This window comes from Panthera leo, chromosome B1, assembly GCF_018350215.1.
Source record: "Panthera leo isolate Ple1 chromosome B1, P.leo_Ple1_pat1.1, whole genome shotgun sequence".
Taxonomy (NCBI): Eukaryota; Metazoa; Chordata; class Mammalia; order Carnivora; family Felidae; genus Panthera; species Panthera leo.
In genome coordinates, this window is record NC_056682.1 from 21,419,173 (window position 1) to 21,432,515 (window position 13,343).

The 13,343-nt window shown below is 34.7% G+C and overlaps 1 protein-coding gene across 3 annotated transcripts in view; it reads right to left on the bottom strand.

The window, feature by feature from the left end:
• MICU3 (mitochondrial calcium uptake family member 3) overlaps nucleotides 1-13,343 on the bottom strand; it is a 107,652-nt gene that overhangs the window by 38,743 nt on the left and 55,566 nt on the right. For all 3 annotated transcript variants that reach the window (XM_042934399.1, XM_042934398.1, XM_042934400.1), the window contains exons 3-5: nucleotides 12,494-12,525; nucleotides 6,681-6,759; nucleotides 2,855-2,902 (exon numbers count right to left, since the gene is read on the bottom strand). In XM_042934399.1, coding sequence (XP_042790333.1) covers nucleotides 2,855-2,902; nucleotides 6,681-6,759; nucleotides 12,494-12,525 — 159 coding nt within the window. The remainder of the gene's footprint in view (nucleotides 1-2,854; nucleotides 2,903-6,680; nucleotides 6,760-12,493; nucleotides 12,526-13,343) is intronic.

Here is a 13,343-nt window from a genome sequence, read left to right on the forward strand (position 1 = left end):
CTGCCAGAAAAAATAGAAAAGTACTTGTGAAATGGAAAAATGTTTATAAAGTACAGTTGTAAGCAGTTATGTATATACTGTACAAAAATACTTTCTTTAACCAAGGATTTAAAAGCAGCATGTTACTATTAGTTAAATATAATAAAAGCTATATATGTATACATATTTCTGCTTCCTGTATTAGCACACTTAGTAACAAAATTGATAATACACTCTAGAAGTATTTGTGTGGTAACTGTTGCATAGCACAGACAGTAAAATTTAACTAACCTTACTTGCAAAAATAAATACTTCTTTTTGTTATCCAAAGTCTGTCAGTTTTTTTAAAAGGGAAATATCAAATCATCGCATATGTTCAACTACTTAGATTCAAAGAAAAAAGTTAAAACATGACACAATGGAGCAGTTGTAATTCTTAGGGAAATTATTGTGCGAATGACCTATGAAAATAAATGTCAAGCACAAGATATTACATATCTGAGTTTAAACTTCTAGAAGCCTCAAAAACAGAAATATAAAAGAGGCTTGAATAATTCTCAATTCCCCCCAAATACAAGGAACAATTGCTTTTCTGAGAAAGACATACTTTTACACACTAAGAGCTGCTTTAATGTTATGAATCTTATAAGGAGGTTCACTATCTTTTCCCTTCTAAAGCATAAAGAAGAAAACTTGAACGTGTCCTTCAAAGAGAAGCTCAGTACACATGCCTTTTAGAAACATCTGACCCTTTCTTTTGAGATGACGTGCAAAAAGTTTGGAAGAGAGGCCTCCCACAGATACATTTGGTATTTACCTGTTGTAAAACCTTGAAGCTAGCAAAAGAGAAGCACGTTACCCTACTTTCTTAACTGGTAATCGCTGTCTCTAATGGAAACAGAAGCCAGTCTTATATGCAAGCTCATTTCTTGCTTATAGCTTAGGAATGTAAACTTACTTTCATTAGCATTCAGTTGAAAAAGAAATAAAAAATTTCATCATCCCTAATAACCAAGTCTTAAGCTTTGAGATGATCCTGAAAACACACAGACAGGAAGTCCTTACACATAGTGTTTGGAAGGGAAAATAAAGTTAAAGCAATAACAAGCAAAGAGGAGAAAACTACAGACAGGTAACACAGATTCCGTAGCCCACTTTGTGTCAGCTCTGTTTTCACGTTTGGTCTTCGTTCTAATCTAAAAAACATCCATAATTTTTCAATGAAATTCCTGCAAGTTTCTAAAATGGGTCCTGAACTCCAAAGGAAGATTCACTGTGTCCCAGGATCCTAACCCTTCCATGTAAGCACATCCACCAGGTGTTTTCCTTACGCATTTAACCACACACCCTGTCCCATCTCAGTAAGTGGCTTCCCTAGCCAGTTCTGTTATATTCTTGCCTATCATTCTGCTGTGTTAGGTATTTCAAATGAATAGTTTTGCAACCAAAGTTGTTCTAGCTGACAATACAGCTTTTTTACAAGTCTCTGAGATACTGGTTGACACTCCTTTGATTTTCACGAAGTATTCATCATTGACTGGGCTTGAATTGTAATGGCTTTCCAGTCTGAAACAACCTCAGACAGTTGTATTACTACTAACCACTAATTACTACTAACCACTAACCCTTAGTGTAACCACTAATACAACACTTCTCGTGCTTCAGCACCAACGTTTTAATTTTGAGTTCGGAAGAAAAAAATACAAAAAAGAATAAAGGATAATTTTTGAAACACACATACTCCCCCCCCAAACTTCCTACGATAGAACTCCAACATAACACCATTCATTAGTAAATTTAGAGTAACAAAGTGGCTCTGAATTTTCTAATCATAGAGGTACAAGGAATTTTATGACTTGTTTCTAATGACAGAGTTTCACTGATACTCTTGTTCCCATACATCTCCACATATCCCCACAAACAGAAATCCCTCTAGCGATATTCTTTCATTTACTCTTTTTCACTCATTCACCAACTAGTTTTTTGAGAGGTGACCATGTGCTAGACACTGTTCTTGATACAGAAATGGACAAAAAAGAGAAAACCTTTGCCATCATGGACCTTGCATTCAAGTATGGGGAGAAAGACAAGAACACATAAACCAATAAACGAATCCTTTCAAATAGTTTTAAGTGCTATGAAGAAAATAAAGCAAGGTAAAGGGAGAAAAAGGGAGCGGTAGGAGAGGGAGGATGGTCAGGAAAGGTTCACATTTCACATTTCAAAAGAAACCTGGATAATGTTTATTATCATGAGGATCCTGAGGAGAGAAGCACTGATGGCAGAAAGAGCAGAGAGTACAAATTCCTGAGGTGAGAATTCAAGGAACACAAAAGCCAGGTGGCTGGAGCACAGTGAACTAGAGCAGGTAAGATCCTGCATTAAATGCAATGAAATTTAACTAAAAACACGAGTAAGCCCTCTGTAGATTTCATAAAAACTGCTGCATACGAGAGCAAGAGAGTAACAAAGCTGTTCTAGGATGATGATGGGTATTCTGACACACTCACTAGTTAAAAGACTCATTCTTTCATGCTAGTCTTAAAAAATATGTGATTTCTGTGAGGGTGGCAGGAAATTTACAAATTGCCATCTGACCTGATCTTTAGGCTTTCATGTAGATTAAACCACAAGGATTGATATATGACGTAAAATTTGTAATTTATGAGCACTTTATTACTATTCCAGAACCATAAAAATAGTTACGTTTTTGCCTCTTGATAGTGCTATGCTTAGCATTTGCTGATTTTCGCAAAATAACCATGTTGGTAAACCTAAACTGATTTTCAGTAGTAAGAGAATCTAAGATTTGTTTTCCAAGATTCTGATTAAAAAAGAAAAATGGATCCAAAAATAGACTTATGAGTACACTTACTTGTTAAAATACACAAGAGAAAAAGATATTCTGTGTAAGAAATCACACCTAGAAGAAAAATAGTATTAGTAATGCTATATATAAAATATTACTTTATATTTAGCAAGTAAAATATTATTATAATATGCAATATTAATAAGGAACTTACCGCTTTAAAGAACATGCTAAGTACTGTTTTAAGCAAGACTAAACTATTCTAAAATCACGGCCAAAAAAACCCAAATTTTAATTTGTTTCACAATGCCTCTGTAGAACCCATGTAAAATTCCCATTAATGCTCCTAGATATTTTGACAAGGAAAGCAAAATTACAATGTTTACTTATAGCTAGCTGTAAACTTGCTGCTAGTTTTCAACGGATGAATCTAGCATAAAATAAAAAGGCTAAACTGTAAAGTGCTGAAACTTTCAGAAAAAACATTTAGATATTCTTGCTTACAAATCTAATTTCTGTATTGCTTAAAAAATGAAACTTGTCTGCTTTCAAGTTATCATTTATTATTCTTGACAAACTTAATGCTTCTATTAAATGTACTCTTATGAAATTTTTGTTTTAATTAAATGGGTTACACTTTCTGAATACTGCATCCCGAGTTCTCTATAATCCCAGAATTACAAAGTTCGAAAGGTGTTTAGAGTAAATAAAGATATATATTCTGTTACTCAAATTCTTACTTTTGGGCATAGCACCCCAAACTAGAATTCATGCTTCACTGAATTTCCAAGAGGATCCTGAGAAAATCACAGTCAGGAATAAGTCAATTAACACTTCTCCAGATATCAGATAGTCCTAAAGTTTGGTAAAAGGGTATACAAAAATCCTTAAATAATCAGATCGTGAACCCTGAAACTCCATTTTCCCTGATGCTCTTTGAGGCTCCCCTCTTTGTTACAGAACAAAGAGGACAGGAGTCACTGTCAGGCAGTTTGTCAGAAGACTTGAAGGGAACTAGCTAGAAGCCCTGTGAAAGCATTCCCTTCTTTTGTTTATACTACAATATTGTGACCTATAGACAGATAGTTCTGGTTGACTGCCATGAATGTTATGGGAGAAAGATTCTGGAATGGCCAACGTATATAAAGATACAATACCTAGATTCCATAGGGATCCCTCATAAAAAAAAAAAAAAACAAAGAGAGAGAGAGAGAAAGAAAAGAAAAAAGAAGAAAGAGAAAAAGAGAGAAAGGGAGACAGGAAGAAAGGAAGAGAAACAGAAAGGAAAATGGGATGGGAAAGAAAGCTCTATGTCTTTACAATCCCATCTCACTGACTGTCGTTCTGATTGACCTGGTGGAATACAGAGATGCTGGTTGGTATAAAGAAGTCTAATAACTACTACACATCTTTTATTTGATAATTAACTCAAGGTTTCCCACAGGGAATGATTACTTCTTAACAGTGAGAGCACTCATCACAATTATCATGGTAGGTACCCGTCTGTAGGACCAAATGGTTTCTGAGGTGGTGTAATCCACAGGCATGGAGAACAAAGTGAAGCTCATGATATAATTTTATAAAAATGATCAAGGAAAAGAGAAAATACTACTAAACATGAACTGTAACTTCTTAATGCTAATGCTTTCCAATTACAAAAATGGAAAACTATTAAACTGGCCCTTCAATTTATTTTAAGGCCACCCAAGATCAAAAAGTAAAATAAAATAAATACATATGCTAAGCATATAGTAATGCTGTGATCTTTAAAAAAGAGGGTAAGAAAGATGCCAACTAGGTTTCTTTTGAAAATTCAACAAAAAAACTTCTAAGGGAAGTTCCTTAAAAACATTATACTATTTAGTTCCTCTATTATGACGCACTACAGTTGGCTGTTATGACTAAGTCTGGATAATGTTTTCATAAATGTTGCATTTCAATTAACTTTTTGTAAAACTGCATTTTCTTGCTGGGAAATATTTTAAGTAGATATAATTCACTTGTAAACTAATCTTTAATAGCTCTAAAGATTTAGCTTTAAAATTCCTTTGCCACTTAAACCTATTTATAAAAAAAGCAAGGCTGCCTGTAACATTCTACTTCGCCTAACCTAAAGGTTCTAAAACTTTTCGGGTATAAGGATTGCTTCAATAATCCAATCACTGTGACACAGCTCTGCACTGTCCTACAGGGTAGCCACTGGCCAGATGTGGCTACCTAAACTTAAAACAATTAAAATTAAACACAATAAAACATTTACTTCCTCAGTTACAATAGCCACATTTTCAGATCCTTAAAAGCCACATGGGGCTAAGGGCAGTATACTATGGGAGACAAGACAGAAATACAACATTTCCATCACTATACAGATAATTCTGTGGGGTAGCACTGAACAGCTCATGTCCCCCGAAAAACATGCTAATATGCATACATCATAAAGAAGATTAGGACAGGCCTAAACTTAGGGCTTCCAGATTTAACGCTCTCCTTAACTACAAAGAATTTCCTTCTTCCAGGCATTTATTTTTCTTAGATTATACTTGATCCAATTTGTATTTTCCCACTAGAAGTATTAAGTAAATATTTTTAAATTTGCTAACTTCTCTTTCTGAGCTTTGAATTTTCCTGATTCTATCATCCCACCCTAAGATGTGAATGACCTTTAAGACAACTTCTAGGAAAAAATTTCTAAGAGCTTTAAAGATACCATGGCCCTAATTTTAAAACTCTAGTTATGAAAAATCCTGCAATAAAAGGTAAAGTGTCTACTCCTTTCAGATTCCATGTCAACTAGGTGAAAGCAATTTGAATTTCTAATTCTACTCAGATAAAATATATAGACTATAACTATTCCTTTAAAATATTTGTCTTCATACTAGAGTATACTATAATTATTTTCAAACCAATAATTGTTCATATAATTTCTTTAACATTTTAATTTTATATACTCTTATACTTGAGCATGTTAAAAAGTGTATTTTTAAGAGAAATTACTTTGTAAGATTAAAGAGATTTTGTTAGTGTTTTCTACAAATATGAACAAAAAGTACAGTGTCAAAGAAAACAGCAATAAAATCAGTATAATTTGATTGCAAGGAAGTGTATGAATCCATGACTTAGACAAATAGATATAGCTAAGATAGTATGATCAAACAGGTGGATTTTGCAGTGAGTGTTGTTTTTAAAAGAAACATGTTCAAACTGGGTGGCCAAAAGACATCCAATAAGTTTTTCATACTGATTAAATTTTTAAATATCTATAGTTGCCTGGAAGTAAAATGGAAGGAAGAAAAATAGTTGGAGATCAGTATTTTTAAAAAATGCTTTCTGTAAGTAAATATAACCTACATTTCTCTTTTATTTTAAACATTTTTTTTTAACGTTTATTTATTTTTGAGACAGGGAGAGACAGCATGAACGGGGGAGGGTCAGAGAGAGAGGGAGACACAGAATCTGAAGCAGGCTCCAGGCTCTGAGCTGTCAGCACAGAGCCTGACGCGGGGCTCGAACTCACGGACTGGGAGATCATGACCTGAGCCGAAGTTGGATGCTTAACCGACTGAGCCACCCAGGCGCCCCTAACCTACACTTCTCAATATGGTTAAAAAATAATTTTTTGTACTATGAAGGTTCACTTTGTTGTAAAAAATTTGAAAGACATGAATAATATATATAAAAATAAGAACCACCTTTAATCCCACTACCCAGAAACAATCAGTATTAATATTTTACTATTTTTCTTTTCAGTTTTTTCTCTATGCACACACACACGCACACACACACACACACACACACATGAATAAAATTACTTTAAGTATGAGGAAAAAATATATAAATAGTATAAATAATATAGTGTCCATTTAAAAATGCATAAGTATTAAAGTTAATTTACCTCTTTCTTTAAGATTGCGAAAAAGCTTTGAGGATCCTTTCCAAACTGGTGGTGTTTCTGAGAGCATTTGATTTAATTCCTATGACATAAGGTATCACAATATTAATGGTAAACCACTTACTTATAAATAAAAAGTATTTAAATGCCTATGCAAAAAAATTCTTCACTTAAAGGACCTGAGACATGGCTGTATTTATTCTATTCTATACCTGTGGTTCATTCAACCACAAAACTTAGTATTTGCCCACAGTCTAACCATAAAATAAATAATAAAGAAGCTAAGTTAAATTCAATTAGAGCTATCAAAAATTTAAGATAAGTTTAGCAACTGGAGAACTATATATAAAAAAAACAATTTAAGATAAAACACTGAGTTTCATGAAAGCCATAATTAAGGTGGATTTCCTTATCAAGGTCAGAGATGATGACCTGGCTTCACATACTGTCTCTTCTCTGTAGCCGTCTTGGATTTAAGGAGCTGGAAGAAGTAAATGGACAGAGGGTCATACTGGGAAAGAATGAGTAATATTTTAGTAGTGACTCAAAGAATGGTGACATCAGATGAAGCAGGAGTTCAAGGGTATTGAGTTATGGTGGCCACTTTCAATTTTTTTTTCTAATTTTAACTTAAATATTCAGTAAAAAACACAGACTGCAATTGCTTAGTCTGCCTTTTTAAAATCAAACTATCACAGCAGGTTGGGGAACTATTTTGAAAATTTAAACATTTGAATCATTGCTCAGACACCAAAGGAATTCTGAATTTATTGTTAATACTTAAAAATAATTAAATGAAAATTATATTTTGGTTAATTGTGAAGAAAAATTATTAAGGGATTTGGTAAGATAAATTGAAATAATCTGAAATAAAAAAGGTAGTTTGCTAAGTAACACACTGAAGAACACTAGAAACCACTTGTATATTCCAGACCTGATTCTTGCTACACAACGATGGTTCCCCAATACCCCAGGCATAACCTGGGAGCTTGTAAGAAAAGGAGGTCTCAGTTCCCAGACCTACTGAAACAGAATCTGTATTGTTAGTAAGAACTCCAGGTGATTTTTTTTTTTTTTTACACATTACACTTTGAGAAACACTTTAGACAAATCCTTCCTGATGCGGTTGTATCTAAAAATATTCTGTGACATTATAAACTTTTTTTTTTTCATTACAAAGCTGAGTTAGCAGGCAAATAAAGAATCCCTGGGAGAGTTATTTTTAGGGGTTTTCCCTGAAGTCCACCTGTGAACCCTGCTTTCATTTCCGTTGTGTAGTGTTATCTCTGCATTGCAAGTAACAGATGCCAGCGGACAATCAGTAGTGTCTGAGTAGGGCAGCAACAGCACAGAGGTAAGAACTCAGGTATGAACAACAATGAGAAGCCACATATTTACTGCTTAAACAACAGTAAACTCATGAATATTTTTGTTAGAGCAAGAGATGAAAAATAACACTTTGCATATATTATATACACTTTAATGTATACCGTATCTATTAAACAAATATTCACTCCTCCATTTTAACTATTTCCATGTATTCAATTCCATCTCTTCTAGTTTAAACTCCACTTGAGTTTACAATCAAAAAAATCATAGCTACCTTTTTCTGAGTGCCCTCCATGTGCCTAACAATGGGCTAATACAATCTCTCATTTAATTTTAAAAAACAAACCTCATTCTGCATATTTTACTGAGACTTAAAAAGAATAAGAAATTCACCCAAGGTCACACAACTTCTAAATGATGGGCCAGATCCTTACTGACCAAGCAGTTTACTTTAGTAATAATTCATATTCTTCTGGTCTAGATTATCCAATTAACACATTGATCTTTGTCTCCTGTTGACTTTAAGAAGTTTGAAAATGTATTAAAATCTGTATTTCCACTCGGAATGTGAATCTCCCTCCCCATTCAGTGCCTATCTTGGTCTCTTATAGGTAGTGGTGCTGTGTAATAAATGCTTTGCTTGGCCTTTGCCCCTGGCTCCTAGGAGACTCTGAATCCTTGAGTCACACCCAGGGTGGGCTGCTGACTGCCAGAAGGAATCACCGTGGGATCAGAGAGTTGGAGCTTTGAGCTCTCCTGACTTCTGGGGTGGGGTAGGAAAAGGGACTAGAGATGGAGCTCAAGCACTTGGCCAATGAACCAATTATACCTAGATAATGAAACCCTCAATAAAAACTCAACGCCCAAGCTCAGTGGAGATTTCAGGTTGGTGAACACGCCGATGTGCGAGGTGGGGAGAGGGCACGGAAGGCGTGTGTTTGGGATCCTCCTATACCTGTCCGAGGAGTCTCTTCATATGGCTAGTCCTGACTTGTGGCACTTAGAATAAACTGTTAATAAATACAGAATGTTTGTCAGTTTTGTGTCAGTCTAGAAAATTACTGAACTTGAGGAGAATTACAGGAACCTCTTGGATTTGTAGCCAGTTGGTCAGAAGTGTGGGTGGCCTCGGGACCCTTGAACTTGCATGTGGCATCTGAAATGAGAGCAGTCTTGTTGGGGACTGTGTCCTTAAATCTATGGAGTCTGAAACTAACTTTGGATGGGTAGCATCAGAATTATATTGCAGGGGCGCCTGTGTGGTTCAGTCAGTAAAGCGTCCAACTCTTGATCTTGGCTCACGTTGATACCTATAGCTCTAATGTATTTATTCACCATAGTTCTGTATTATACATTGAATTTGTCCTTGATATGCCTCGGTGACAATTCTTTTATTCATTTCTCAACTGACTAACATTTATATTGTTTTTTTTGTGTTTTGGCTATTACAATTGATGCTGCAGAAAGAAGAAAACAGAAAACATGTACAGGACTGCTGGTGTAACTATTTCTCTAGTATACATCTCTAGAAGTAGAGCTCTTGATTATATATTTTCAACTTTATTAGATATTGACAAATTTCTCTCAAAAGTGAATATACAAATTTGCATTCTACCTTGGTTCTTTCTTCTTCTTGTCGGTGCTAATTACTGGTATTGTGAGATTTCTGGCAGCTGATAATCTGACGGGTGTGAAATAGCAACATATTATTGGCTTAATTTGCATATCCCTGATTAGTAGCGAGGCTGAGCTCCTTTACATATATTATTGGCCATTCTATGTTTACTCATTTTTTTCTTATTGAGCTGGCTATCTTTCTTCTATTGATTTACAGGAGTTCTATATGAGTACAAGACACTCAATGTTTTCTGTTAATACACTGTAAGCATATTCTCCCATCTATTATACATCTTTTAGCATTGTTGACACTCTTTTGGTATGCCAAAATTTTTCATATTTAATTTAATAAAATTTGCCCAAATATCCTTTGAGCTTTGTTTTGTGTCTTATCTAAAGAATCCTCTTGTATCCCTTATTTTACTTCTAATATTTCAGAATTTTTGTTTGTCAAAAATAAGAACTTAATCCATCTGAAATTTGCTTTTGTGTATGGTGATCAGTTTAGTATTTAATTTGTTTGCCTCCATGTTGGAAAGACTATTGTTTCAGTATCTAAAGGTCAATTCATTCTCTAGCGATTTACAGATCTTTCCATATATGCATGGGTCTGTTTATGAACTCTATATTCTATTATTTTCATCTAATTAAAAAACTCTTGCAATAATACAATACTATTTTAATTATAACTCTATTATTAGTCTTAATATGACACAGGCCCAATCATTCTCATCCTGATGTTTTCCCCTCCTTCCTTTTCAGAATTGTTCTGAAAATTCTGGATCCTTACTCTTCCAAACGAATCACCCATGAACATGATCTATTTCTCGGTTTATTCATGTCTTTTAAAAAATATAACAATGTCTTGCACATCTTCTGTTAGGCACACAAAGTAATAGTTTTTGTTGCTATTGTGAAAAGTATCTTATTTGACAGTACAGCTTCTAATTGCTATCGCTGGTGCAGAAACATTTTATTAACTTTGGTTAATTGATCTTATACTCAGCAGCAACCTTGCTAAACTTTTACTAAATTTGAATACATTTGAAATCTATGTATTTTTACATTTTTCTCTCAACCATATGGCTTCCTACTGTGCTAATCCTTAGAACCTCTTTCTTTCTTCTTGTCATACTACATGTGATAGCCTGGATTATGTACACCTCAAATTTACATTTGAAGTCATAATTCTCAGTACACCAGAATGTGACTGTATTGAGAAAGGGCCTTTAAAAAGGTAATTAAGATTGTTAAGTGAGGTCATTATGGTGGGCCCTAATCCAATATGACTGGTGTCCTTATAAAAAGACATCAGGACACAGACATGCACAGAACAACAACATGTGAGGATAACAGAGGGAGAAGATGGCCACCTACAGGCCAAGGAGAGAGGCCTCAGAAGAAACCCATGCTGCCAACACCTTGATCTTGAACTTCCAGCTTTCAGAAACATGAGAAAATAAATTTCTGTCATTTAAGCCACCCAAACTTTGGTATTTGCTACAGCAGCCCTAGCAAACTAATACACAGCATTAGCTTTGATCTGCAGTAAAACAGGGAGTTAGCAGTTGTGATAGGAGACATATTTATATCGTATCTAATTTTATTTATATTATTATTACTATAATGTTAATTTAATTTTGAGAGAGAAGGAGAGCACAAGTGGGTTAGAGACAGAGAGAGAGAGTGAAGGAGAAGGAATCTGAAGCAGGCTTCAGGCTCTGAGCTTTCGTCCCAGAGCCTGATGCAGGGCTTGAACTCATGGACCATGAGATCATGACCTGAGCCGAAGTCGGATGCTTAACCGACTGAGCCACTCAGGCACCCCTATATCATACATAATTTTAAAGAGAATGTCTAAAGTTTCACATGTAAACATTGCATTTGCTACAGGCTTTGGGAGGGTTCTCTTTAACTGTTTAAAGAAGTTCCCTAGAATGCTATCCTAATACTGATTTTTTTAATATTGAAGTTTATCATACATTTAAAAGTACAAAAAGAATATATTAAAATTTAAAGTAGAAACTGTTGGGGCACCTGGGTGGCTCAGTCGGTTAAGCGTCCGACTTTTGGCTCAGGTCATGATCTCACAGTTCGTGGCTTTGAGCCCCGTGTCAGGCTCTGTGCTGACAGCTCAGAGCCTGGAGCCTGTTTCAGATTCTGTGTCTCCCTCTCTCTCTGCCCCTCCCCTGTTCACGCTCTGTCTCTGTCTCAAGAGTAAATAAACATTAAAAAAATTAAAAAAAATAAAGTAGAAACTGTTAAGAAACAGAAAATTACCAGTACTTTATAAGCCTCTTTGTAGCTCTTACTTATGATATATCCCTCCATCTTTCCCAGAGGTAAATATTGTCTTAAATTTATCATTCCTTAAATTTATCATTTTCCCACCAATGACTGCATTCTTCAACACTATGATTTCCCCCCCTAGTTTTGTAATTTATATATTTTTTCGATTGCTTACTTTGTCATTACATTTCCAAGATTCATCTAGTTTAAGCACTGGTATAATTCATTTGTTTTCACTCGGTATAGCAACTGCTGTATGAATATGTAAAAGCTTATTCATCACTTCTACTATTGATATTATATTGTAGTCTTTCTGGTCAATTATGAATAATCTAATAGTATTCCTGTGAACCTCTCCTGAAAGCATAAGCTTCTCTATGTACACACATTAGTGTAAAATTACTAGAACACAGGGTATATTCAAGCTTAACATTACTAGTACGCATATGTATGCTGTTGTAGAACTGCTAGGTCTAGGGTATGTGTATCTTTAGTGTTAGAAGATGATGCCAAACAATTTTCCAAAGTGGGCATGCATATACATAGTGTGCATGTATATGACACCAAGAGCTTTAACCTACCTGTTTGGTAAGTGACTTCCACGTCTTAGCAACTGCAATAAATATAAAAGAATTAGATAATAAATATTTCATGCAATGTATATCCAAATTCAGTAACCAATCTACAGCCATAACTCATAACACCAGACTTTATATCTAACAGGCAATGTTTTTTTAACTTCAAGATGTAGATCCAAGATATGGTTTATTTATGTTATGTATTTGTTTCATGTACTATAAACTAGGTATAATAAATAATGCCAGTGGGGTAGTAAACATTTTCCATAATCATTATCTTACTTTGGGGGTTTCTGGATTTATAAAGTTAACTTAATCCATGTTAAAAATCTTTTAGGCTTACAACACAAATACTGATATTTGTTAAATATTCATACTAGAATAAAAATATTAACAGAGAATTTATAATTTCACTATCCATGATCTCTGCTGTGCTAGTATCTCTGGGTATGATTCAGATGCCTGGTCTCTCTAGGGTGGAGTGGAAGAATGGGGGCAATGAGAAAAAGAGAGGAAGGAGAGAGCAGGTAATGTGAGAGGGGGACCCTCATCCTGTTTTCCATTTTTTCCCTGTATTTAAGATTCATTTCTGGAACAAGAGTGTTATAATCGAATAAAATACCTAGAATCACTACTGACTCCTACTAAAGTAGGAACTAAAGTAGGTACTACTACCTACTGATTCCTCCTCACACCCTTGAAGACATAAAACACTATAAGTCTTATAATATTGGAATAAATGGACAGTCAACATTATTATTTCCTTTACTCGGATTTGAAAACTGTGAATGCCTGCCTAAGAATCATCTCCAGGTTTCTATGTGATTAAGTCCTATAACACAGCTGCATTAGG